Source organism: Biomphalaria glabrata, chromosome 10 (genome assembly GCF_947242115.1).
Source record: "Biomphalaria glabrata chromosome 10, xgBioGlab47.1, whole genome shotgun sequence".
Classification (NCBI taxonomy): Eukaryota; Metazoa; Mollusca; class Gastropoda; family Planorbidae; genus Biomphalaria; species Biomphalaria glabrata.
Window position 1 is genome coordinate 2,642,103 of NC_074720.1, and position 26,627 is coordinate 2,668,729.

The following is a 26,627-nucleotide window of genomic DNA, read 5'->3' on the forward strand; positions in this document are numbered from 1 at the left end:
ATACATCAATACATCTAACAAGACAACAAACACACATCAACACATCTAACAAGACAACACACACATCAATACATCTAACAAGAGAACACACACACATCAACACATCTAACAAGACAACACACACATCAACACATCTAACAAGACAACACACACATCAACACATCTAACAAGACAACACACACACACACACCAAAACACCAAAGAATAACCCAAACTGACCCAAACAAATACAAATACAAATACACCAAAGAAGACAACACACATATCAACACATCAAAGGACACACACACATATCAACACACTAAATCAAGACAAGAAAAATATCAACACACAACATGAATGTAGCTTTCACTAACTCGTGATCATACACATATAATCCGGCGTACAGATATTCATAATTTTTTATCGGATAAGGAGAGTATGATAGTTGCTAACAAACAAACACTGGAGAGTTCTTTTTTTTTGGGGGGGGGGGGTGGGGAGGCGGGGAGAGGTTGTTTTTTTTTACTTGGTCTAGATGTTAAAGGTCAGAGTTCGGATTCTATTTAGGAAATGCATGAAAATAATCTGTCTGTGTGCACAAGTTCATTGATTAGAACATACAGTTATGGCAGTGGCAATTTCTATGTTAGTTATAGTATCTATCATCGGTAACTTTAATTAAGACTTGAAATTAACAGTTTAATTGATGACAGTTACAATCAGAGTTGAAACTTAACACAATTATTTGTTGAGGTTGAAAACAAACCGGGGTTAGGAATTTACTTACCAGAGAACTCCTGTATGCTGATGATGCAGCTATTGTGGCTGATTCTGACATTCAGCTTCAGTCCCTGGTTGATAAACTATCTGCTGCATGTCAGAAGTTTGGCTTAAACATTAGTCAAAGCAAGACTAAGATACTAGTTAAGAGCACAAATACTGCACCTCATGTAAACATTAATGGCCAACCACTAGAAATTATCTTGGCTCCATCATATCCAACAATGCTCTACTGGATAAAGACTTTAACAACAGAATAGCCAAAACAATGGGCACCATGTCACGGTTGCAGAAAGGAGTGTGGTACAACATATTGCTGACTAACAATACTAGAGCCTTAGTCTACCGGACCTGTGTGACGAGCACTTTGCTGTACGGAAGTAAAACATGGTCAACCTACTCATGGCAGAAAAAAAAAGCGGAATTTCTTCCACCTCCGATGCCTAAGGCGGAGCTTTAAAATAAGGTGGCAAGATAAGATAACCAATGAGGAAGTGCTACAAAGAGCAGGGTGCTAGGACATTCGCTCTGTTATTAGTAGAAGACGCCTTGGCTGGCTAGGCCACGTTCGTAGAATGCCAGTAGGTCGACTTCCACAAGATATTCTGTATGGCGAACTAATAGAAGGCAGGAGAGCCGCTGGTCGCCCACTTTTACGTTATACGGATGTATGCAAACGCGACATGAAGCTCTTCAAAATCGACACTAGCAGCTGGGAAAAAGTAGCACTGATAGATCTACATGGAGAGAGAGCATAAAGGAAGTGTCCTGGATTACAGATGGCATACACACCAGAAGTAGATATAAGGTTTTAAATGCAACAGCACCTAGTAATTACTAATGCCCCAACCTGTGACCGCAGCTGGTATCAAGTATTGGCTTCTTTAGTCACACAAAAAGTTGCAAAGGGAAAAGATCGTCTCTCGAGACGTAAAAAAAAAATAAACCATGAATTAATTACAAAACTAATCAATTAGTCAATAAAAATGGCTAGTGTGTGTGGGGGGGGGGGGGAGTCACTGCTAAATAGGCCACCTTCATCGATAGTCATGTCAATTAAATATTGGATGATATTACTTTATAAAAGGGTCCTACGAAGAGATGTATCCTGCCCTCGCTTTGCCTTGGAAACAAATATCTTTAACAGACTTAACAGTCCTCAGTGAAGCAGCGAAAATGACAGAAACTGACTAATTGACCAATTTCGCACCATGAAACGGATCCAAACTTGTAAGCTGGACTACTTGATAATGCCAGGGCCTACTTTGACCGCCAGTCTTTCCCTGGACATACATACACGATAGGATAAATAGTAATATTGAAGAAATTATAAGATAATATATAGAGATAGATTTTAAATTTCTTTATTAAATTAAACAATGTCAAAGTTTGTTTATTCCCAAATAATTATAAAAGTGATTTACAATGCAATATTCTAGTTACTCCTTTTATTCCAATATGTAGTTTGATAAATTTAATGTTGTTGTTGACAGTTACTTCAGTAGTCGTGCACTTTGTAAAATTTGGCGTTTTTTTTCCCAATAATTATAAAAGTGATTTACAATGCAATATTCTAGTTACTGCTTTTATTCCAATATCTATTTTGTTAAATTTATTTTCTTTGTTGACAATCACTGCAACATAACCACACACTCGGCAACGTAATGAACATTATTGTTCATAAATAGCACCCATGAAATGAACATTTTGGCGTTAAGTAGCAATCGTTTTGGAAGAAGACACAACTACAGAAAATAGCATTTCTTGTAGATTTGTCTACCTTGATCATGTCAGCGTCTCCACATCCTTCGCCATCTTCACGTCTGCGTCCCCTTTTTCCCCATTCCCGCCATTTTTTCTAGAGCAGAAATCAAGTCGACATTGGCCAAGACGAGGGCGGTAATCCACGGCCTAAGGTGTAATATTTGCGTGATAATTCAGTTTCTGTTACAAGCCGACGCCTGGCTTATGTTACTGGTCAGAGTTTATGATCAAATTAGCTGCCACGCGTTCGTCCTTCTTTCTTCCTTCTCTCACTCTGCGTCTCTCCTTCTTATCGCCCCTTTTTACTTTCGTTGTTCTATTTCTTTTCTCATTTTCTTCCGCAATCTCTCAATTCCAAAGATGAACAAAAATATAAAAAAAAATCTAAACACATACTTACACTACGCGATGGAGACAAAGATTGATTTTTTATTTTATTTTTATTTAACAACTTAAAAACTTTAAATACTTTTAAACAAAAATGTTCGTATTAAGGAAACACTTTTAATTATATTGTTCGTCCGGAAGTTAGTCAAACGTTTCCTGATGAGTTATTTAATTGGATATGTCCTGTAGCAATTAGTTATCGTGTAATAGACTAATTATTAGTTTGTTTTCAATGAAATTATACGCTTACATCCTAATGATTTTACATCCTGAAGATTTTACATCCTGATGATTTAACAACTTGATGATTTAACATCCGGATGATTTTACATCCGGATGATTTTACATCCTGATGCTTTTACAAGCTGAAAGTACATTCTTCATAAGTGAAGTAGCTTTGAACAAAAAATCTAAAATTAAATAGACTAAAATTTTGTTAAGTGATTGAGAAATACGAAGGATACCACGTGACTCGGTGATATTAAAGTGTGCTATATAGTTTAAAATGTGAGGCAGGTGTATGCGCTGAAAATGTTCGCAAATTGTAACCTTTCAGAAAGGAACGTGACACGAATGGAAGAGTTGAGTCCAAATAAGAGCTTAAAAACCGCAATCCTATAAATTAAGGAATTTTAGCCTCTTTATGGAATCTTTCGGGGGCACGGTGGCTGAGTGGTAAAAGGCTTGACTTCCAAACCGTCCAGGGTTCGAATCTGGGATTTTCGGGCGCCTCTGAGTCTACACATCTCAAAACGGTATGTTGCATTAGTTGGGTAAAAGCAAAGGCGGTTGGTGGTCGTGCTGGTCAAGTCAAACGTATGACATATGGCAAGGGATCAGTTCACTAAGGTACAAGGAAACGTGACACCACTAGAGGCTTTGAGTCCATGGAGCGCAAGGTTTTCTGAGGAACATATGGAGTTATCAACTCACTAATCCACAAGGGCATTTCTTTGTTCTAGATACACTGACAGAATTGGGTGATTACTAAGTCTTGGTATTTTCCGAAGATAAATTTGATGACACAATTTCCAAAAATGACGAAATGTGATACTAAGCGTTCTTTTGTTTTGTTGATAAAACTGAAACTACGTTGACCCTTGACCTTGACATTGACTCTTTATATTACTTGACAGTTATTACGGTACACGACTATAGGCGTTGAGTCCATGGAGGTTCTCTGAGAAACATATGGAGTAATCAGCTCAGGAAGGATAAAGGACGATTCTTTGTTGTAGATGCACTGGCAGCGCCACGAGCCTACATTTTGTTTGATAACCTCGCTCTATAAAGTAAAGTATTATTGTTAATTATTATTATTATTAAATAGACACGACCGGAACGCTAAAAATAGAAGCTACAATTATTTTAAAAAATTATGAATAAATCTTGAATTAATGTTCTCGTGTTCTCTGCGGCCCTCTTATTCACGAGGGTCACGTGTTGCCATCCTAAACCAACAACCATCCAAACTCCCCCCCCCCCCCCCACCTTCTCTGTTCAGAAAAAAAAAAGATTTGGAAAGTTAAAACGTAGTGCGTAGAGTTGCGGTGAAAAACAAAAATTGATGACGTCATTTTCAGTCTTTTTCCCCCTAGAGATTAAAAAGAAAATAGTTTTTGCTCCAGACGGTCCATCCATCAGAAAAGCGAAACCAGAATAAAAATGTTCTAGATGTCTATAGTGGATTCCGAATCTAAAGATGCCATTGTCTTAGGGTAAAACCAAACTGGAATAATTTTTTTTTTTTGCACAAAGATAAAAAAAAAATACAATTACGTCCAAGCCAAACCTAATGCAGGGCGATTAGGGAATGGTGGTGGGGGTGGAAGCTGCATAGTTTTCTATTTGCTATCTACATACTATACAACCCAATTCTGGTCTTGATAGAAAAAAAAACACATACAGGAGAGGATAAGAGACTAAGTAGACATATAATATTTACATAAACCAACTTATTAACAACAAATACATAAAGTCTATTTAGCTTGTTAGTGAAAAACACATTCCCATAACAGTGGCACACTCCTCTTCAGTAACACAGTCAGAGCACAACAACAAAAGGATTATATATATATAGATTACAAAGATTCAGTTCAAAATAATACACAGTGGTCAGCTCAAAGACTCAAGAGAAAGTGGCCATTGAATACATTCAACGGAGACCTAAGGAGTGTATTAAAAGGGACTAACTCTTCTTGACTAAAAAAAAAAAAAAAAAGTAACGACTCTTATTATCGCTTTTGTCACAGTCATTATAATATATATATATATATATTTTACAAAGAACCCGGGCGAAAATTAAGGATTTATTGTTAGTCATGATTTAATTACCCGACCAAATAAAAGTTTGAAAACCATGTATCTATGAATTAAGGTATTTTACCCTCTCTACAGCCTTGTGCAGAAGCGCGGGGGTCCTGGGTTCAAATCATGGTGTAAACTGGGATTATTTTTCGGGATCTTTGGCGCCTCCGATTCTATCCAGCTGAAAGGGGGTACCTGACACTAGTTGGGGAAAAGTAAAGGCGGTTGTTCATTGCGCTGGCCACATGACACCCCTCGTTAACTGTGGGCCACAGGAACAGATGACCTTTACAATCATCTGTCCTATAGATCGTGAGATCTGAAAGGGGAACTTTACTGTACAGCCTCTTTCAGTCATGAGGCGACTATGGATAATCTCTTTGAAATGAGATGAATGCCTGGGCATTAAGTTGAAATGATGTCGTCCTTGCAGTACTTCCACTCTATTTACACAATTGATGTGTCCAAAAAAACTTTTTCAGTGGCGTCGCAGGTTCTGTTTGCTGCAAACTGCCCTAGGGTCACCGGCTCCTTATTTGCCCTCAGGTTTGACTCTCAAAGACTTTTCCCATGTTTGGGTATAAATGCAAGGCAGAAGAGGTTTAAATTCTGAGTTTTCCTTCTCCTAGGTCGCTAGCCAGCGATGGCTGACGAGCCCCTCCTACCCAAGGCTTACAAGTTTACAGCCACTTAGGCGCCCTTTTACTGTTAGTGATAGCAGTTCCGCTGGATCTATTATGTGAGCCATTATGAAGGCCAGGAGTTGGACTGGTTGACAGAGGCTTTTTGAGACACACGCCGTTGTTTGTTCGACATGTTTCGGATGTTCCTTCAGAGTTGAAGATAATTTACTTCCTTGTCCAAACCTTCTGCAGGACGACGGGAGATGACAGCGGGCAGGGTATGAACTCGGGACCATCGAGAAGTACGAACGACAATCCAGCGAGCATATCGCACGACCAGGAAGCCATATTATTATCAGTTCAGTCAATAACAAACTGAACTTATTTTTTGTTTATTCAGTCAAAGGACCAAATACAAATGCGAATGTAATATGATAATATTGTCTTGTTTAATTGAAATGAATCAGGTAAAAGAAGTTTGCATATTCTGGTTACAAATTGAACCAATGTAATCTAAACAAATGGACTTCGACTGTCCGAAAACGAACATTTCATTTCCAGAAGTTACCATGACTTTAATGACTCGCCCTCTTAATGCAGTTAATTGTTTGCCCATGAGTCCTTTCCCAGCGACACCCGGTGAGACTTGGCGAGTCTAGGAAATAATTCAAACTCAATAGAATATTGATGAGTAGTTATAGTGGACACTGACCACCAAAGGGGCTTGTGGGCCAGAATGAGATTTTTGTGTGAAATTTGATCATTTTTAGGTGCAGTTTAATTCAAATGGAAAATAGATATGGGGTCAAAGATCAGGGCGGCACTTTACTAGCTTTTAAATACAAAAATAAAGTAGTTTTTTTTAAATGCTGTTAATCTATGAACAAGAATCTTTAATACCACACAATTTTTTTTTCTATTCAAGCCATATTTTTCATGAAAGTACCATATATAGACTTAAACAAGCGAAATAAAAAAATATCAAAAAAAAAAAAAAAGTTTATATGATAGAAAGAACTGCACATTATAAGCTATATCTCTCAATACCGTAAGATTTAATTTTCCTTTTCTAAATAAAACAAAATCAAATAATAACAACTAATAAATTAATTAATTGTTGTTGTTTTTTTTAAAGTGTCCTACAGTAGAATAGTTGCGCAATGTTTCAAAGTGATCCGAGAATGGAAGATGGCTTTAAATAACGTGTATAATATCTGTACTAGACAGACAAACAGACAGTCAGACAGACGAAGTGAGTTAATTTTAGCTTTATAAAAAAAAATATTTTTTTCGATAGACAAAGATATTCCTTAAGAATGTTGACTTAGCAACCAACCCTGCTTGGTCTTGGTGTGACGTCACTTCCTTAACAATGTTTACATGGATACGTACAGAGTTTGAAGATGTGACGTGTACACAGGACAAATACGGATGAGAAGTCTTGTCTAACAAGTGTGTTAATCAGTGTCGCTCTAAACTACGGCCTGCGGGCCACATCCAGCGCCTTAAATCGTTACCTTCAAGCCCTGGAATGCTTTCATCGAAGGAAATTCTGTAACTTACGTTTCGATCCAGAGATCAAATTATCTCCCTATTGTTTAAAATTTCTGGGACTGAAGAAGTAGGTCAACGTCTGCTTTCAGAGACAACTCTCTGCTTTTAGACCACCTCATAACCAGTCAGATCTTGGCATTGACGTGTGGCTCAGATATTGGGTCCGGGGAACTGTTTCACTGGCAGGAGAAGGGGAAGCTGCCAGTAAATGGCTCCCAAACCAGTAAACTTTGGGCCGGAGGGATTCCTAGGCCTTGGCTACCCGCCCTGTAGAAATAAACTATATTCCAAGCTCTCTGTCTTTCAGCTATACCCAAACACGGAAAAAAAGCTTTGGGAGTCAATCCCGAGGTATATCAGAAGCCGGTAACCCTTGCTTGCAGTACACAGTGCTAGAGAAGCCATTAATCCCCAAGTGTATCGGCACTTGAAATTATTTTGGATAGATGCTGCGTGGAGGGGGGAGAACTGCAACATCGCTCCGGCCATAGCTAATACCAGTGGCGTCACTAAGGGGGGTGCGGGCCGCACCTGGTGACACCCTTGCTAGTGACGCCACTGGCTAATACCCAATCTATTATTAATTTCTTTGAGCAGGTCGTCTAGCGACTGAAGGAAAACATCTACTTTTACACGTAGGAAGACTGGCGTATAGTGAGTAGAGCTATAGTGCCTTAACTGTCCGCCTTTACTGTCTCTGAATAAGAGCGGTACAAAAAAATGTGTGAAGTCGAATTCTCGATACCACTAAGTTCTTTTCGTCTTTTTACTTTAAAATTGTGACAGACAGACAGACAGCCTTAAAAACAACAATGGTTTTCCCAAACGGGGGCCGCTGAAATGTCTGTAAACTAACTCTTTAAATTAGAGTCCCACCCTATAAATAGACAATGCAATTCGAATCAAAACAAATGACAACGGATGAGAGACACAAGACGATTGTCAATCTGCGTTGTCATTTTCGTCAAATCTTTTTGACTTTCCTCTCCCATCGCAAGGCAGAGAAAAAAAAAAAAAATAAAAGCCTTCCTGGCAGATGAAACCAATTCAAAAAAAAAACTCCCTCGCAAGACGTCTTCATTAGCATTAATTTATGTGGCCAGATAATCATTGCCAAGCGATTGTACAGCATGTGCCGCGTCAAGTCAAAATGAAATGTTTGAGGAGGGGGGGGGGAATATTTTCCATTGGCGTAAATCACTCATCATGTCTTCGGCGTAGAAAAAATATGAAATGAAATAAGTTAATTTGAAAACCATGGGACAGAGCTACATCAACACATCAATGGCCTGATGGGCATCTACGATTTTATTTTCAGGGAAAGACGTTTTTAAATTATTGTTTTCTGACAAGGAGAGGCCCCGGAATGTGTATCAGTAATAGACAAATTCTCTGCGCATGTCTAAAGGTTTCTTTAATGTTTGATTCAGGAGTGTTGTGGTTACGTAATACAGCAGTAGGGCAAGTAAGCCTTACAAAAACAAAAATGTAAAAAAAAATGGTTATTAAATTTTTTTTATAATGGGAAGATTTAATAATAATAACTTCATAATGGAGAATTGGTTTTCCTTTTTCAATATCAAACAAGATAATTAATTACCAATAATTAATTGACTAATTTGTTATTTAAAAAAAAAATTGAATCATGTCTTGTTAAGTATAATTGCTTAAAGTTTCAACTTGATTTGAGAATGGGTGTGACTAAATTAATATATAGGCTTACAATTGGCCAAAGGGAATAAATAAATACTGAAGAATTTTCTTAGTTAATAGTAAAAAATTAGTAGTAATTAATTAACTAATTGGTTAATTTTTTTTATCGATGGAAGTATTGTCTTTGACTATAAATAATTCTTCAATGTTTAAACTTGATCTTGATTAACAGAGTTAATATAAGCTTCGTAAAAAAAAATATTTAAAAAATACAGATCTATGGCTAATTCGAAAAAAAAAAAGGAAATAATTTGAAGACAAAAAAATTCCCACCAAAAACAAAGTCTGAACAGTCTATTGTTTATTTTTCTTTCCATTGTAAACAAGAAACTACAAGACACGCTGATAATGATAACAAAGAAAGTACATCCGGGCATGCTATCCTGCCTCATAGTGGTGTCTCTGGGTGGAAACGATCGTAGTAGGAAAAGATTAGGCTAAAGGGTAGCAAAACAAGACTCCCTTGGGGGTGCCTAAGGGGAACGCGAGAGCATCCTCATTGCACTGTGCGGAGTTGTATAAGAGCTCCCACAACCTTGTCACAATCCAGGCGCTGTTCCTCAAGGGGCCGTTACATAAATGGCGTGTTCTGCACGGTTAGCCTGGTATAGAAAAAAAATATGGTGGGGGTCCCGGTGTACGCGGCATCTGACCCCCCCCCCGCCAGACAAAACAATGTAGGCTACACTGTTCTCTTTCAGGCGGTGAGAGTTAGCTCATGTTCACTATTGCTGGCCTAGTGTTCCAAAAAAACCTGACAGTTTCAAGAAGAAGAAAGTACAGAGAGAATGCAGATAAGATTAAAGCCAAAACTGGGAACAAAAAATAATACAAAGAAAATGTTGTTTCCCTATTAAGCAGAAATAACTAAAAATCACAGTAAACAAGCGCGGTGGCTGCTGGTCACTGTTTGGAATCCTGCTGAAGACTGGGACTTTTAATTTCAGAAACTTTAGGGTACCCCTGGCTTTACCCAGCTCTAATAGGTACCTGACATTTGTTGGGGCTGAGGTAAAGGTGGTCAGTCGTTGTGCTGGCCACGTGACACCATCGTCAACCGTGGGCCATAGAAACATCTTCTGCCCAATAGATCATAAGGTATGAAATAGGGAACTATACTACTGTTGTGGGCTAATCTAATCTGACTTCGACTTTGTATCAATTATTACTTAACATTAGCCACAGAACATTACAAGCTGAATATAGTTGATAACATTCTGTTCTTTAAAATAATACTTTATTAACCACTGGGAAATCCGTCCAGTCTTCCTAAAACGTCACTATATCTAATTACTATTCAACTACTATTCAAAACAGCCTACTTCTAGATTAACGCCATGTTGGTCTCTTGTCCGCCTAAGTCTACTACGTCATTAAGTCTGTCTGACTACGTCATTACTTTTACCGTCGCTAAAACTGTACACACTATATTAATCTAACAAAACTAACCTACTCTCTAAACTAGTACATTACACGACCATGATACTCTGTGCTGCGGTATAGTCTTGAACCAAGTATTAGTAACTCAGAGACAGTGTAGTGGGCGAAAGCATTCTTTGTCCATTTTTCATCTATTACAACACCAAATCGTCCAGTACAGATGTCCTACAAAGGGATGTCGGGTCCAACGCGTGCATTGAGGTCCCCAAGAATGACCTGTTCTGTATTTGGGATTTTATTGAGAGTAGCCGTTATCATAGGCGTGCCTTTGGCCTCAAGCGTAGACGATTTCTGACGTGACATCTCTCAGCTTCATAGCGCATTTTATAACTCTACGCCTGGAACTATTTTTTTAAAACATTTTATACAAATATCTATGAACCTATTCTTGATACCAGTCTGCCTCAGATAATAGGAATCTTTTTATACCTCCAATGATCGACAATGTCATATTCTAATAATATGAATTTAGTTTTAAACAAGCTTGCATTTCTATCATTTTCATGTCTAGAGTTGTCTCAATAGTTATGTAGTATGTCTTTCCTATTAAATAATATTTCTATTACTATTATTATAGTTTTAGGTTAATCACTTTTCAATTGTTTATGATTTAATACTTGTGAATAATGAGAACTTAAAATACAAATTTTAAAAAAAGCCCACCAAAGAGGCAAGAGGGCCAAAAAAAAGAGGCAAAAAAAAAAAGGGTTAGGGTTAGGGCCCACTGATTCCTATAATGATAAAGATAAAATTGAATAGCGCAAATTCTGAGGTTTCCTAAAAAAAAATAAAAAAAAATAGTTAGACATCATTATTGGAATAAGATTCAAGTTCAATATTGATGCAGCCATGTCTGGTTTGGAGAAGAGAGAAACTACTAGAGAGAGGCGGCCTTAGCAGTGCGCGGGGCCCTGGGCGAATGTCATATGGGGGTCCCTGAGCCGTAAGGGTAGACTATATATATATATATATCGTACCACGTCACGCTAAGTAGGCTAAATAGCGTAACGCTATAAACAAGCAAGGGACAGCTGGAGGTCACTCACAAAGGCCGCGGGATTTATATTTGAGATCAAAACAAAATCCGCTGCCGAAGACAGATGCACACGGCGAAAAGAAAATCGTAATCGACCAACGCGGATAAGGATTATGGTTGCTCTGGATGTGGCAAATATGTAGGTCAAAGCTGGGGCTGCGTACTCACGGGAACTACTGCATTCCTCAAGTAGAATATTTTTAAAATACTTTAAAAAAAAAGACAAGTCCTCCTTTATACAGCTTATAGTACAGTTTTTTCCCGACCCATTCCTCCACCGCCAAAGAAAGTAAAATCCCGGTTAAGGGAATATATATATCTAAATGAATTTATCAAGTTTTAATGATTGGCCTGATGTTCTTCTTAAACTGTCAGGCAGAGTTGAGCCTTCGGCTCTTGGAAATCTAGGCCAGCAAAAGTGAACAAGAGCTCCCTCTCACCGGCCTGAATCTGTCTGGCGGGTGGGTCAGACTCGCGGCAAGAGACCGCGTACACTAAGACCCCCGCCATTTTCCTTTTCTATACCCTGCTAACTGTGCGGGACAAGCCATTTATGTAACGGCCCCTTGAGGAACAGCGCCTGGGTTGTGACAAGGTTGTGGGAGCTTTTTTACAACTCGCGCAGTGCAATGAGGATGCTCTCGCACTCCCTTAGGCACCCCCACGGGAGTCTTGTTTTGCTACCCTTTAGCCTAATCTTTTCCAACTACGATCGTTTCCACTCAAGCGCCACTATGAGGCAGGGTAGCATGCCCGGGCCTGTTGTTCTTGACTTAAAAGACGGTGCGCCTAAATCGTTAGAGACATTTTCGGAAACCGTGTCCTGTTACCATTTGTTTCCAGGTTTAGCCTATGAATGTGCAACTGAATAGAGGAACTGTAAAAAAAAAAAATAGATGCAAATATTATTTGCCACTAAATCATAAAACTGTATGTACAAGATCTTTTTCTAGACTGAAACCTCGCTGTCGAAATTATCCAATTTTCGGAATTCATATAAGTGCCAGCTATTTTAAAACTGGAAAATAGTGCAAAGCGATTACCACAAATCCAAATTAATTGACAACAATAATATATTTCCCTTTCTCTTGAATAGTACATTGAATGTGTTTTATTTCGTACTAAACTCGGCCTTGTTTTTTGAACCCGATATCCGACTTCTGTGTGTTCTTTTTTTCCTCTTCCCAGCTTTACATTTCATTATCTCGTGCTTCACTCAAGAAAATGTAGACGATATTGTTGGATATTTTTACTTTTTACTTTATGAATAAACATGAATAAATATAATTTTAGTCTCATTTTTTGGCAAACTCTGGTTTCATTAGCATGAATACCAGCCACTTATACGCAATTATTTTTTTTTTAAAGGGAGGGTATCTATTGACCGATCTGGGTCGTCTGCTAGATTCATTCCCTTGAAGACGTAGGCGAGTTATGTAACGTAAGTGTCTGAGCGATTCTTACAGACACAGATATCGTTGTTGGTAGTTTATAAGTCGTTATCACCGTGCCGTGCCTGTGATATGGGATTTTTCCCTTGCTATTTTTAGAAATAGTTTGTACATGCAGGTTTCATCGAGAATTCTAGTTCCTTGGACTTGATAGCTGACTTTGTTTGAGTAGGCAGTGTAGGAATATACTACTATACCTATGTGTGTGTTTTAAAATAGAGATAATCTGGTGCTTCTTTCACTACGAGTACCGCCCCTTTTGATCCCTTTTGTATTAGACGCTGGCTTTTTTTTTGGTTTGAGCAAGTCCGTAAATTGCAGTCGCAAGTGGACCCGTCTCTTGAACTCGGGATACAGAAATGTATTATTAGGCAAACTTGCTTGGGAAACTTCTGGCGCTCCATCAGAACCTCTAACTGGGGGGGAGGGGGGCAAGAGGAGGGAGACGTACACGAAAAAAGGTTATTGCTTTTCCTGGCTGATTCAGGCAACCCGTTCAATGCACGAATAGTACTAGGGAAGAAGTATCACTTAGAAGAATTTGTCTTAGCCCATGGAATAAGAATCTTTCCCTTTATCTTTATGTATTTATTAATTTTTGTATTCTGTAATTGTTTCGGTGTTTTAGTACTACTGCTACTATACTTTTTTAGTCTTTTGTCCAGGACTGTCATTAACTCTTTCTTTCCGTAATTATTTTTCCACGTTTTGGAAGGAATTCTTCATTTGGCTCATTAATATTTCACTACCCCTGTTATGATTGGGCTTCAATAGCCATGTTGTTTGTTATCAGAAAATGTTGTATTTGGTATAGAATTAAAGGGAAATGAATGCTCTTTTAATAGAAAACAAAGTCAAGTTTAAAAAATTAAACATTAATTTAATTCAATGAGGTCGAAATCAACGATGATATCGTCGATTAGGAGAGAAAGAGTTAAATTTAGTGATTTTACTAATGACGTTGCTCGAGAGAAGTAAGAATATATAGTGTTATAAACCATGCTGCTCTGTTTTGTGTTTGTTCTAGTCTCTTTATGTTTTCTTAAATTAGTGGTCCCATACAGGGGACGCCTATTCTACTTTGGCCTTAGTAAAGCTTTAACACTAACGCTAAAAATGTGTTGTAACTAATTTTCTATTAACCTAGTTAAATTAAGACATCTTATCTTATCCTACCCTATCTTATTTTCATTTCACAGAACATATACAAATCTTAACTGATGAGAACCTGGAGCCATACGGCCATTTTGGCCTGCTTGACCATCAAATGGCTGACCATTGCTGTAGCGCAAACTGTTATCTGTGATGACCAAGACCTTTGTGGCGGTGAGTTGAGCTAATGTAAAGTTGAGCTAATGACTAGTTGAGCTTATATAAAGTTGATCATTCGTCTAACTCTGAAAAAGGAAAGAAGTGATTAAGGGTCAAGGTCAATATCCGAGATATCTAATTACATTTTCACACGTGTAAATGGAATTAGTCTAATTAAAGATTGGTCATTTTTATGTTGTCCAATTTTTTCTCCTGGTTACTCTACTCTTGTAAACTTAAATTGCTTAACATTTATATGATTACTATGTTACACACTAACGACTGAAATTGGTTTGTATTATATTAACATGTTTTCTGTTTCCAACTTGGTATATAACAGAATGCATATTTATTAGATACATTTTTCACGACTAAGTTTTAAAGAAATGAATGAGATTCTGTAGTGGGATTCGATTATTTTGGGGCTTTTGGTGATCTATGTGAGATCCTTTACTGATTCGATCTCTAACGATACAATGGTTTGAATAATCATTCTTGTAAAAGGGAGTAATATATAGTGGTACAAAGGTATGGGGTAAAGTGGTCCAGTGGTATGGGGTCAAGTGGTCCAGTGGTATGGGGTCAAGTGGTCCAGTGATATTGTGGGACTGTGATACAGTGATATGTGATGAAGTTATACAGTGGTATGTGATACAGTGGTATGTGATAAAGTGGTCCAGTGGTATGTGGTCAAGTTGTACAGTGGTATGTGATAAAGTGGTCCAGTGGTATGGGGTCAAGTGATACAGTTGCATGTGGCCCAGTAAATGTGATGTTTGTTCGGGCGTGTGTTTACTCTTAAGTTATACCCATGTGTACGTGTCCAGTTATTCAATAGGTCAGTGTGTTAGTTTGTGTGTAGGGCTAGGAGGACAAAGTAGAGCTGTTATGCATTTTGTTTTTGTGAACCTTGGGATACATTTCAACGAAAGAGACTTGTACGAGCTGTTTTACCCCCCCCCCCCCCCCGCACATTGCAACTAAGAACAAAAATGAATTAAAAGAATTACAGAAATTAGAATCAAATTGGTGCATGTCTTTCCACCCATGAAAAGGCCAGTTATTAAGAGTAACAAATAAAAACTAAAAGAAAAACTACTTATTTTATTCATGGTAAATCTGTCACAAAGAATAAAAACTCGAAATATCGTAATAGCGGCCCTACTGAAAAGTCTTTAATGAGAGGCTCAGACATCAGCTAAAGTCTTCTCGTTACAATGAACACCTGGCAGAATCTACATCCCTAATTACAATCCTCCAAAGAAAATTTAATATCAGCATACAACAGCTTCCACTTCGATATGTGCAAAATATATAGGTCACAGCTGGTTCTAAATGCTCATGCGAAATGCTGCATTCTTCTTTAATCTTGGTAGTTTCAGCATTATTTCTAACAGTAACTTTAGCCCCAAAACTAAAAACCATAGGACATAAAACAATGCTGTAGATCATTGATGGTCAACCTAGATCGGCCCGCGGGCCATTTTCATTTCTGACACTCATGTTCGAAAAGCATAACAACGAAAAGAAAAAAAAAATGACTTGACAACTTTTCTGATAACTCTAGTTGCAAGTCCGCTGTGACTTCCAACCATACTTTTACACTTGTCTTCAAAGTTTGGCATTCAGAGTCTACATTTTGTTATTCTTTGGATCTTAAATTTTATTAACGCAAACATATTGTATGGTACAGCCCCACCTGCGATAATGCCAAAAGAGGATGCAAAATTATTCAAAAATGATGCCATGGATTGCACACACAAGATGTCACGTACAAGGCTAGCTCAAGACAATAGTGGACATTTCAAAGAAATAAATAATGATAAAAAATTCATCTCGTCTAAAAAATAAAACTAACTTTTTATTCTTACAAGAACAAAAAAAAAATAATGTGGATATTAGTAAAGAAAAAGTAAAGTTCCGAAATAGTGGAAGAATGAGTGAGAGTCCTATCAGAGAGACAAAAACATTTATTTGTGTGATTTTCTACACCTTCGTCCGATGTTTGGGCGGGCGGGCCGGTTAACAACATGTCGCGGGCCGGATAAGGTTCCGGGCTATATTTTGGGCATCACTGCTGTAGATATTTCTTTATTCACATGACCAGCTTGTGCCAGGAACTTCATGTCTGTGTCAACATGTCCAGATTATTCTTTGCCAGTTTGGCATTTCATGTTATAATCTGATTTTGTGGCTATATATTATCATTCATCTGTTATATCTGGGATTACCTTGGCAATAAGCGCGACCTTTTAGATTCTTCTTGTTGATAAAAGCAGTAGATATTTAAATGTTAATGTTTCTGTATAATAGTTACCTTACAGGGGCGTAGAAGTGCTGAGCTCTATTCAGCCCTAGCTAAGAAAAGAGTATTCTTCAGAAAATTAAGTGTAGCAACATTACGAATATCATTTTCATACAGTGTTTAGAGTTACTGTATGCAATATCGGGCATGGTGGAAGAGTGGTTAGCGCTTGGCTTTCAAACCTGAGGTCTTGGGTTCAAATCTCGATGAAGACTGGGCTTTGAAATTTCTAGATTTTTAGGGCGCCATTGAGCCCACCCAACTTTAATGGGTACCTGACATTAGTTGGGGAAAGTAAAGGGGATGGCCGTTGTGCTGGCCACATGACACCCTGCTCATTAATCGTTGGCCAAAGAAACAGATGACCTTAAAATCGTCTGCCCTTTAGATTGTAAGGTCTGAAAGAGAAATGTATATGCAATATTATCTTATCTTATATCTTACATCAGTGATAAGTTTTCAAGCAATATTTGTATTCTGCCCTGTGCTTTCTGTTTACCTGACATGCCGGTTAAATCATTTTGTTAAAAAAATAAGACAAAGAACATGCATACGTTAATCACAGTTTCTTATAAGTATTTGTCTTACAATGAGAAATAAGAAACATGCTTTTTTATTTTATTTTTTATATTAAGTTGGTTTAATTGTACAGTGTGGCCAGAATTAAAGAGGCCTGGTTTGACTACAGGAGTACAAATAGTTACAGAAAAGTAAATTATAATTTATTATGACTTTTATTCAAAAACAGTAAAACTAGAATATTATAAATAACCAACTAAGAGGCATTAAGTGCTAAGGGCATATTGAAAGTATAAAAATCCAACGCACTGTATCTCGGAAGACAATAGATGCGCCCAGATGAGTCACTGGCTTTGGTTACTTCTTGAGACGGGCAAAAACTGATCAATTCTGGAGCGGCAGACTTTGCACCTAACTATTATGAAAATTATATTCTGTATCGGTTATGGTTCTTATGTTTATATGTGCTTATAACTCGTCCGTAAGAATGTGTTCACGAAATGTGTGTTGTGTAGTCATTCAGTGCATTAAAGCCATTCTATACAGACATTGTTTCGACTCTGTTATCATTATGTTCATTACTAACTTACTACATTCATATATCAAAAAAATATCGAATATTTTGATTAAGAACATTAAAGCCGAATAATAGCCAGTAATTTATTAACGCGGATAGCTTTACTTTTTTTTTTTGGAGGGGTGGGGGGCGTGGGGGTGTGTTGGGGGAAGAAGTGATACTCGAACTTGCTGGCTGGTCCAACCGAGCCAATCGTCATAATAGGTCTGACCACTGACCTGCAACGTCACAACCTGTTATAAGGTCAAACTCTACGTAATGGATACTAAAAATTAATCTGGAAACAAACCAATGGCCGTAGCCGTCGGGTAATGCTAATTTCATTAACATTCTTAGCACCTATGAAGATACATATCTGAGAATTACATTTGGCACTAATTCATTTGATTCCTCTACAACAAACAATGCCATAGTTGGCAGTCCGAAGGTTGTATGAGATCTTTACCTTTACCTATCTCTTAGTCTGTGGAACCGTTGGAGCACCACTAAAGATCTGTGGAACTTCTTTTTTTTTCATTCTTCTCCGCCTCTGCTTTGGATAGAATCTCTTTCAGAGACAAGCCTAACCATTCGATTATGTTGTCTTCCAATCACTTTCTCTGTCTGCCTCTTTATTTTTTTCTAAGTTATTATAAATGTGAACTTTTGGAGAACTTTTGGAGACCAAAACGTCCTTTTTATTTATTATTCAGTAGAAGATTACATTGACATAGGCACAAAAAGACAAAACCGTAAGTTCCATGTTATCACAACAATTAATTTTTTTTTCTTCTAAAGGAAACCTCAGAATTTGCGCTATTCAGTTTTAGCTTTATCATCATAGGAATCCTTGGGCCTTAGGACTCTTTTCTTTGCCTCTTTTTTTGGGATTTATGTGCCTCTTTTATTGTCCATCTTGCCTCTTTTGTGGGCTTTTTTTTTTTTTTAAATATGTTTATATTTGTAAGTTATCATAATTCACAAGTATTAAACCATAAACAATTGAAAAGTGATTAACCTAAAAAGATAATAATAGTAATAGACATTTTTCTTTCAATAACAGACTAGGAAAATGTGTGGCTTTGACAATATTCAAAGATCTACTGTGAAAATTCACACAATTATATTTTTCAATTACACAACTAATGCACTTTAAGTTTAAATTGAATTCTTATTGAAGTTTTTCCTACATGGTGGGAAAAAAACTATAAATAGCAAGTTTTTTTTTTTTTGCTGCATCCGGTGTAAAGGAAGTGTTTATAAAATAAATTCTTTAAAAGATATCTGTTGATATTTTATGGATTTTTTATGAACTAGAGAATTTAATGTTCTAAGCGATTCCTTTTACAACATACAATAATTTGAATACTGAGGAAACAAAATCGATCACTCTATGTCTTCAATAGTATTTAAAAACAAAATAACCATAACAAAAAAAAATTAATATAAAGATGAGCCGCCAAACCAAGACTAACCTCGTCTGCTATGTTTGATTAGTATAATTAATTTTAAACCAATTTATCATGGTAAAACATAATCGTTACAATACATTACAATCCAACATTTCATACTTCACGAATGTCATCGACTCTAGTACTTTGGTTTCAACTACTTCCTGTTCTCAGAACATTTGTACTTCCGTTCCGGCATTAGGCTGCGTCTAAAAGTGAAACCCTTAATCTCTTTATCAAGGTGTTTGGTAAATCTTACTTCTAAGTACCCGTGGTGTCGAAAGGGAGGCAGAGTCATAAAAATTGAATGTGGGTCACGTCTGCTGTTGCCACCACAAACCGTTTATCCGGGCTTTCAAAATCGGGATTACCCGTTGTACTCTTAGACACTTTAGTGTTGATTGAGATCTCGTCCAGACGAGATAGTCTTACGAGAAAGGACGAGAAGTATTTCAGTTTCCTTTTTCTTTTACTGTAGACTTTATGAGTTTTCAGGTCAAATTTCGGTAACAGTAAACAGTCGCTTCTTTGATTTTATTAAATATAATTTACTGATCAGAACATCTTTGATATCGATAATTAATGATTAGAAATGAAATCCATTATTGTAGCATTAGAAGATTGTGAAAGTTGGGCTCTGAAGTTGAGTCTGAAAGAGGAATTCTACAGAGCAATGTTGGTTATCAGATACCAGGTAAAGAAGACAAATAAGTTTGTATTTTTACAAGTCAACACTCTGGCTGGAATAAAGGATCAACTTCTCGATACAGTGAAGAGACGAAAGCTGAGCTTGTTTGGTCATATTGTAAGACATGAATCATTGTCGAAAGTCATTCTTCAAGGTCCAGTGGAGGGAACACGAAGAAAAGGTTGTCCGAAGCTGACTGGACAACGTAAATGATTGAGCAGGCCTCTCTCTCGTTATCCTGCTAAGAGATTGATGATAGTTTTTTATTTGTTTGCGTTAAGTCGTCAAAATGTGTTCATAACACCGATGCAGTAGAAAAAAATGGCATCGGCAGGGTTTGAACAGGAACCATCGAGGTGACACTCCAAAGAGTTTAACACACGACCAGGTCAGTCATGAGATTGCGACTGCTGTCAATCAAAACAAGAACGGAGCGGTACAAAAAACTCCGTTTGTACCTCACTCAGTAAGACTCTATCACCGCCACTCATTGATCAGGAAACATGAAATGCACCAAGATACCTGTGTGTAGTCGCTGAATGAACTCTTTATGTTGTCTGTTGTATTTATGTGTATTTTTCTGTAGAGTTGTATTTATATGAGAAAAGAGTCGTTGTAATCACAACAAATTTCCGTAAGGATCAATAAAGCAAGTCTTAGTCTTAGTCTTAGAAATAGATGAGATCTGTTAAGATTTGTAGATGTGTTGATATTTTTTCGGATGTTCAAATCTAGAGATATATAACAAGTAGAAGATGAAGACTAGTCCAAGCATAAAGTCATATGTCTGACTATTTCATCGTAATCCTTATTATATCAATTATTTATCGTTTTCAATTCAGATCTTTTCTTTGCAAAGCCAACGTGTTTGCGGGATTTAGTTCTTTATATGTCGTAATAGGTTCCCTAGCACGGTCACTCACTGAATGTCATGTTTGACTTCCCGGCGCTCCCAGCCAATCCCAGGGTCCGGCTTTAATGGCCACCGGATGTCTTCACGCAAGGCATTGAACGTTCACTTTGACAGACCGGAAATCCTAAACCAGCACGCGATCTCGTCGGCAGAAACGTTCGTTTTCACGCGAGATCTCGTCCAGCGTGGAGTCTAAGTGTAAAGTATCATGCTGTTACCATAATATATGTTGTAACTTTTTTTTTATAAAGATTTTATTTTGCTCGTTCGATAAATTGTGAATATAAAATCACTATCTAATATTTATATTTTTTTTTATTGGAAGGAACGTCTGTAATTTATAAGATAAGATATCAAAGTGTAGCGTCTTTAAATATTTTAATTTTTCGAAATGGTGATAGGATTTATAATAAATATATTTTTTAAAAATTCAAAGCTTATATTGAGTGAATGGAAAGCCCTGGTCAATTAACTGCCATATCTCTCAATATTGCCAGGTTGTCTCCCTTTTTCTCTATATCAAACAAAGTTAACTACCTCTAATTAATTTAATAATTGGTTTCCTTTTTTTTTTTTGATGCATATGTTGTCATCGACAATGAATAACGGTGAAAACTTTCAATTTGATCCAAGAAAGGGATAGTTTGAAAATTGTTTTAGAAATATTAGCTCCGACAGACAGTCGGAGTGAGCTAATATTAGTTTTGTAAAAAATAATAATGTTTCATAAATTATTTATTGGCGTACTCAGACTTTCTAACACTCAGTCGACTGAAAACAATAACAACATTAACACGGCTTCTGCGGGTGGCATTTAACCCAGAGAAGTGCGGAGTTTGTACATCTCACTAAAAGAAAGAGCTATTGAAGCTTGAAATGGAATGTCTGCGCATTTGACATTTTTGTAAAGAGCATTTCTGGGATACTGTAAATGCACGTTTGGAGACGTGGCGTTGATTTTGTGTGACGTGTATTGCTATAACACACATGAGGGACTGGTCACTACCACTGTGTCGCGAATGCGTAGAATGCTGGGTTCGTGCTTTCTGGAGTACTCTTGACACGTGACAAACAAAGATACTACAAATTGACTTTAAGTCCGTTTCAGCAGACAAAATATAATGTTTATTTGATAACAATAATAATAATACTGCACTCCTTGTCAGTCACATAAGTCTATAAGAAACAATCCTATCCGCAAAACAGCGGTATCAAATATTACCAATACGTTAAACTCTCCAGAGTAGATTACAAATAACGTCCGCATCTCAGCGGGTAACACTGTACAGAATAATACAGATTAACTACTAGAAATATACGTCTCAAAAAGACCACTGGCATCAACTGCCCAAAAGTTACTACCTAACTGAAATTACTACTCGACTTTCTAAGTCGCTACTGTCCGCCCCGAACCTTATCTTATCTTATATAATACAGACGTTACTTCAAAAAAGAAGATGATTACGTCCTACGCGTCATGCATTTAGTCATGCATATTAACCAATGACTTAAACTCTGCCAAGTCACTGTTTTCCTGGCTAGCTCAGGCAACCCATTCCATGCTCTAATAGCACTAGGGAAGAAGGAGGATTTGTACAAATTTGTCCTAGCATATGGGACGAGGAATGTGCCTTTATCTTTGTGTCTTTCAGAACCAAAAGATACTACTTGACTGCCCGATCCAAAGGATACCACTTGACTGACTTGACTGAACTAAAAGTCAATTTTAATTATTCTATTTCCTGTTTCTATGTCAGGAGTTCCATGTGTCTTTTAACCTCTTAACCCGAGGTGAACATTTAACAGGCAATGTCAACCGAGACTGTGACAGATACTTATGTTAATACCATGAGTCATTTAAACGTGTCATCTTTGACAGTGGGATCACGTAATTTCTATCATTGCACTAATTGAAACTATACATTTGATGGAACAATTACATTTTGTCTGATATTTTACTTTTCAAGTGAAACTGGTGTTCTAATTTTACAAAAACCTTTGACTTCATCATTTGAAATGTCTAAACTTTCAATTAAAAGATGTATCGGAGATACAAAGGAACAATAATAGTGAGCCTTAATAATGAGCCTTACTGAGATTAGAATAAATAAGATTCAATAAAGAAAGTCTCTCAATAATGATCTAGAATCACCATAAATTAGACCCAATTAAAAACATCTCTTTGGTATTAGCTAAAATCTAATGACTTTCGTAAATAGACTAGGCCTACTAATCAATTTACCAGTTTTCTTCCTCGGGCCAATAAATAATAAGCAATGAAAATTCTAATTTCTAGCTTTAAAGAAAGGTTAAAAAAAAATAGTCGTTTGTTTCGTTAAAAGAAATTTTAGGTTTTAGTTTTAAATGTAATTACTGTTTAGAAAAGTTAAAAAAAAAAAAGAAAAGAAATAAGTTAACGACAGACTTTATTTGACAAATAAATTAAGTCATAATTAAAGTAGCCTTTGGGGCTGCTGTCGTAGTGGACGTTTAGTCTTCTTCATTATCTTCTGTTTTAAACAAAAGTCAATCATTTATAAGAAAGAAATAATCTGAACAATCCCGAGGTCCGACCTGTGAAGTACTCATTTCAGACCTTGCGACCTATAGGGCAGATGCTCTAAGCCAGTCTAAGGCTAATCTGTTTCTGTGGACCACTTTGAAAGAGGGTGTCATGTGGCCAGCACCAAGACCAACCGCATAAAGTTTCCCCAACCTATGTCAGATACTCATTAGATTTGGGTGTCCTAAAAATCACAACATTAAAATCCCAGTCATCATCAAGATTTGTACTCAAGACCACTCGGTTCGGAGGTCAAGCGCTTTAACACTCAGCCAGCACGCCCACATGGTCTTCTGTATTAAAGTAAAGTCTGCGGGTATTGAACATTCTTGATGTCTGACCTGGCAAGATCTTCGTTACTATTAAAGTTCCCTTTCAGACCCTGTGATCAACAGAGGTCATCTTTTTGTAGCACTCGGTTAACGAGGGTGTCTTGTGGCCAGCACAACAACCAATCGCCTTACTTTTTCCAAAAAATGTCAGACATCCATTAGAGCTGGGTGAGCTCAAAGACGTCCTCCAAAGATCCCGAAATTAAACATCCCAGTCTTCACCAGGATTCGAACCCGGAAATCCCGGTTCAGAATCCAAGGTTTACCGCTCGGCCACCGCGCCTCTGGTTTCTAATTGGTTGGGCTAAAAATAGACCAGACCTATACCTATCCAGAAAAGTGAAGATTGGTTACTATTCAAGCTGTTGACTTGAGATTTTATATACAGAGATATTTTATGATACGGTGTTGATTCTTTAATGTTTATTTCTGAATGAATCAAAAGTATAAGATACGTCAATCCAATGTTCTATAATTGGTTTAAACAATGTCTCAGTATAAAGTTCAAACCCTTTGCTTTCAATCTACTAAGATTCTAACGATTTTTTAATGGCTAGAACAAGCAAAATGTAGAAATACCTTAAAAAAAAAACAAAAATAACAACAAAGCTCACATTAGAGGGAGAGAACTTAGAATTCCACATCTACAACTTTATCTATCAATGATGAAGAAGTTAATTTTTAAAAATTATATTAAAATTAATTTTAAAAAAATAATTTTTAGTCAATAATTAATAGACTAATTGATAATTTTTTAAATTGATTCTTTTTTTTTTTAGGTACAATAAATAATTGTATCTGAACCATATGGCCCATTGTTTCATGTATTATCAGTACTTTTTTTCTGTCCTTGACTAAACTGTAACGGGTAGATACCACAGCTGACGGTGTTTTTGCGTCTAACTAATTTGATGTTTCCTTGCATTGACGTAACAATAATAGCACGAATGTGAAATATATTTAAAGCTTCTTCTTCTTCGTTCTCATTGTTATGTTGGAGCGTTCAGATGACTAGACCAATACATGAGATGAACTGCGCAGTGGTTTCATAATCAGGAAGCTCTCCATATAGTTTTCTTTCTATTGGGGTGTTTTGGGGCCAATGTCATAACCGTCCTCTTGGTAAAGAGAGCAGTTTTGGAGGACGTGGTCCGCTTTCTCTGGTGATACTCCACATGGGCAGATTTCACTGGTTCCAATTTTGAGCCTCCGGTACATGTGTTGTCGCATTATGTTGTGTCCGGTCCTGAGTTGAAAGATTAGACCTTGGTCTTGTCGGGATAGCTTATAGTAAGCGTCATCTTTCTTGTGATTTGGATGAAAGCTCGTCAATTTCTCATTTATTTTATTTACAAATATTTAAAGCGAAATCGATCTAGCACTTTATCAATTCCATAAAGTATTGAGGCTGACCTCACGTTATGCATTTAACAGCACTATATGGAGTCAGGTTTCAGTATTAAATAATTTTGTGCATTGCGACAAGGGCGTAACTGAGAATGAAAAATAGAAAGCCTTATTATTGGGTTGCACCCCTTTTCACTTGCACTGCTACCGATTTAATTTTCCTTACCATAATTAAAATTTCTTACTTTATACTCAACCAGAACAATATTTGTGTTGACCTAACAGGTTTCAAATACTTTTATTTATTTTTAGCTTAATAAATATTTTTTTTGGCTTATTAGCTAATCTATATATAACTTCATTTTTTATAGAGCCGTTTCTCTACTATGAACACAGTTAGAATTGTTACACGTCTAAATATGCAGAACAAGACACACTAGATTTAAATCATTCCAAAGTGATGGTAAATACAATTCAATCTTAAGAATGGACAGTAGCTACGTAAGTAGTACTAGCAAACCAGGACAGAACAAGTTAAATATAATTAGAAAAGAAAGTCCCCTTATCAAACGCAACAATCAAGAGAGCAGACGATGTTAAGGTCCTCTGTTTCTGTGGCCAACGGTTGACGAGCAGGGTGCCATGTGGCAAGCACAACGACCAACCGCCCTTACCTTCTCCAACTTCAGGGGATCAGCGGCGCCCTAAAAAATCCGAGATTCATAATCCCAGTCTCCACCGAGATTCGAACCCCAGACCTCCGAGGTTACAAGGCCAAGCGCCCAACCTCCCAGCCACCAAGCCCCATGTAGAGAAACAATTCAAATACGGCTAAAGCACTTGTCCTCTTCCAGTGCCGAAAAATACAACGAAGTTACATAACTCTTCACGCCGTGCTGTAAAGTCAAAAGAAACAGTGATCACAATGTACATACTATGGGACAATATAAACAATGGAATGTAACTCTTTCAACATTAAATAACTGCAACAATAATATAACAACTATAGCCACATCATGCATGCTACTGAAAACCAGTTTCGGAACGTTCAGAGATGACATAACAGACACACAAAAATCACAATTATATTACCGTCTATAAGACCTCTTTATTGATTGTAGAATTATTTAGTTTGATTTGTAGATGGATTTGTTTGTGTTTTTCAAGATGGCGGATACTTTATCTGTAATCTAGATCTAGTGAATTCGAATGCATTGTTTGCAGGATTTTGGACGCTCTTTGCTTCTGGCTTAGGAGTTTTGATTGCTCCTGTGTTTATTTGTCAGGGGAGTATATCGATATAGTTGAATTTTCAAATTGCAGTGTTAAATTTGCGTTCTTCTTCCTATTTGTTATTTCCTTCAAGTCGGTCGCGTTCCAATCGCGTCATACTTCGTTTATTGTTTATTTCCTGTTCCTTTTGTTATTGTTGTGCATTCATTCAAAGAATGTCTTATCCGACGTTTTTGATTGACTTAGAGGGTGGTCTTGTCCACCCGAAGGGTACTCTCCTGTTGAAACTATCTGGCAATAACGCCATGAAATCTTCTATTGGGAGCCTTTTAGAGGCTCTCAAGTTGTCAGCTGCTGAAGTAACAGCATTAT

General features: G+C 37.1%; 1 protein-coding gene across 5 annotated transcripts in view; it reads left to right on the forward strand.

Annotated features, from left to right (window-relative positions):
• The window catches only part of LOC129928678 (FMRFamide-related neuropeptides-like), a 59,333-nt gene that overhangs the window by 14,567 nt on the left and 18,139 nt on the right, over window positions 1–26,627 (forward strand). For 2 of the 5 annotated variants that reach the window (XM_056044022.1, XM_056044025.1), the window contains exon 2: window positions 14,237–14,363. In XM_056044022.1, coding sequence (XP_055899997.1) covers window positions 14,258–14,363 — 106 coding nt within the window. In that variant the 5' untranslated portion in view covers window positions 14,237–14,257. Of the gene's footprint in view, window positions 1–950; window positions 963–4,049; window positions 4,206–14,236; window positions 14,364–26,627 lie in introns of those variants that run through there. The other 3 variants (XM_056044023.1, XM_056044024.1, XM_056044028.1) reach the window with 3 other exon arrangements.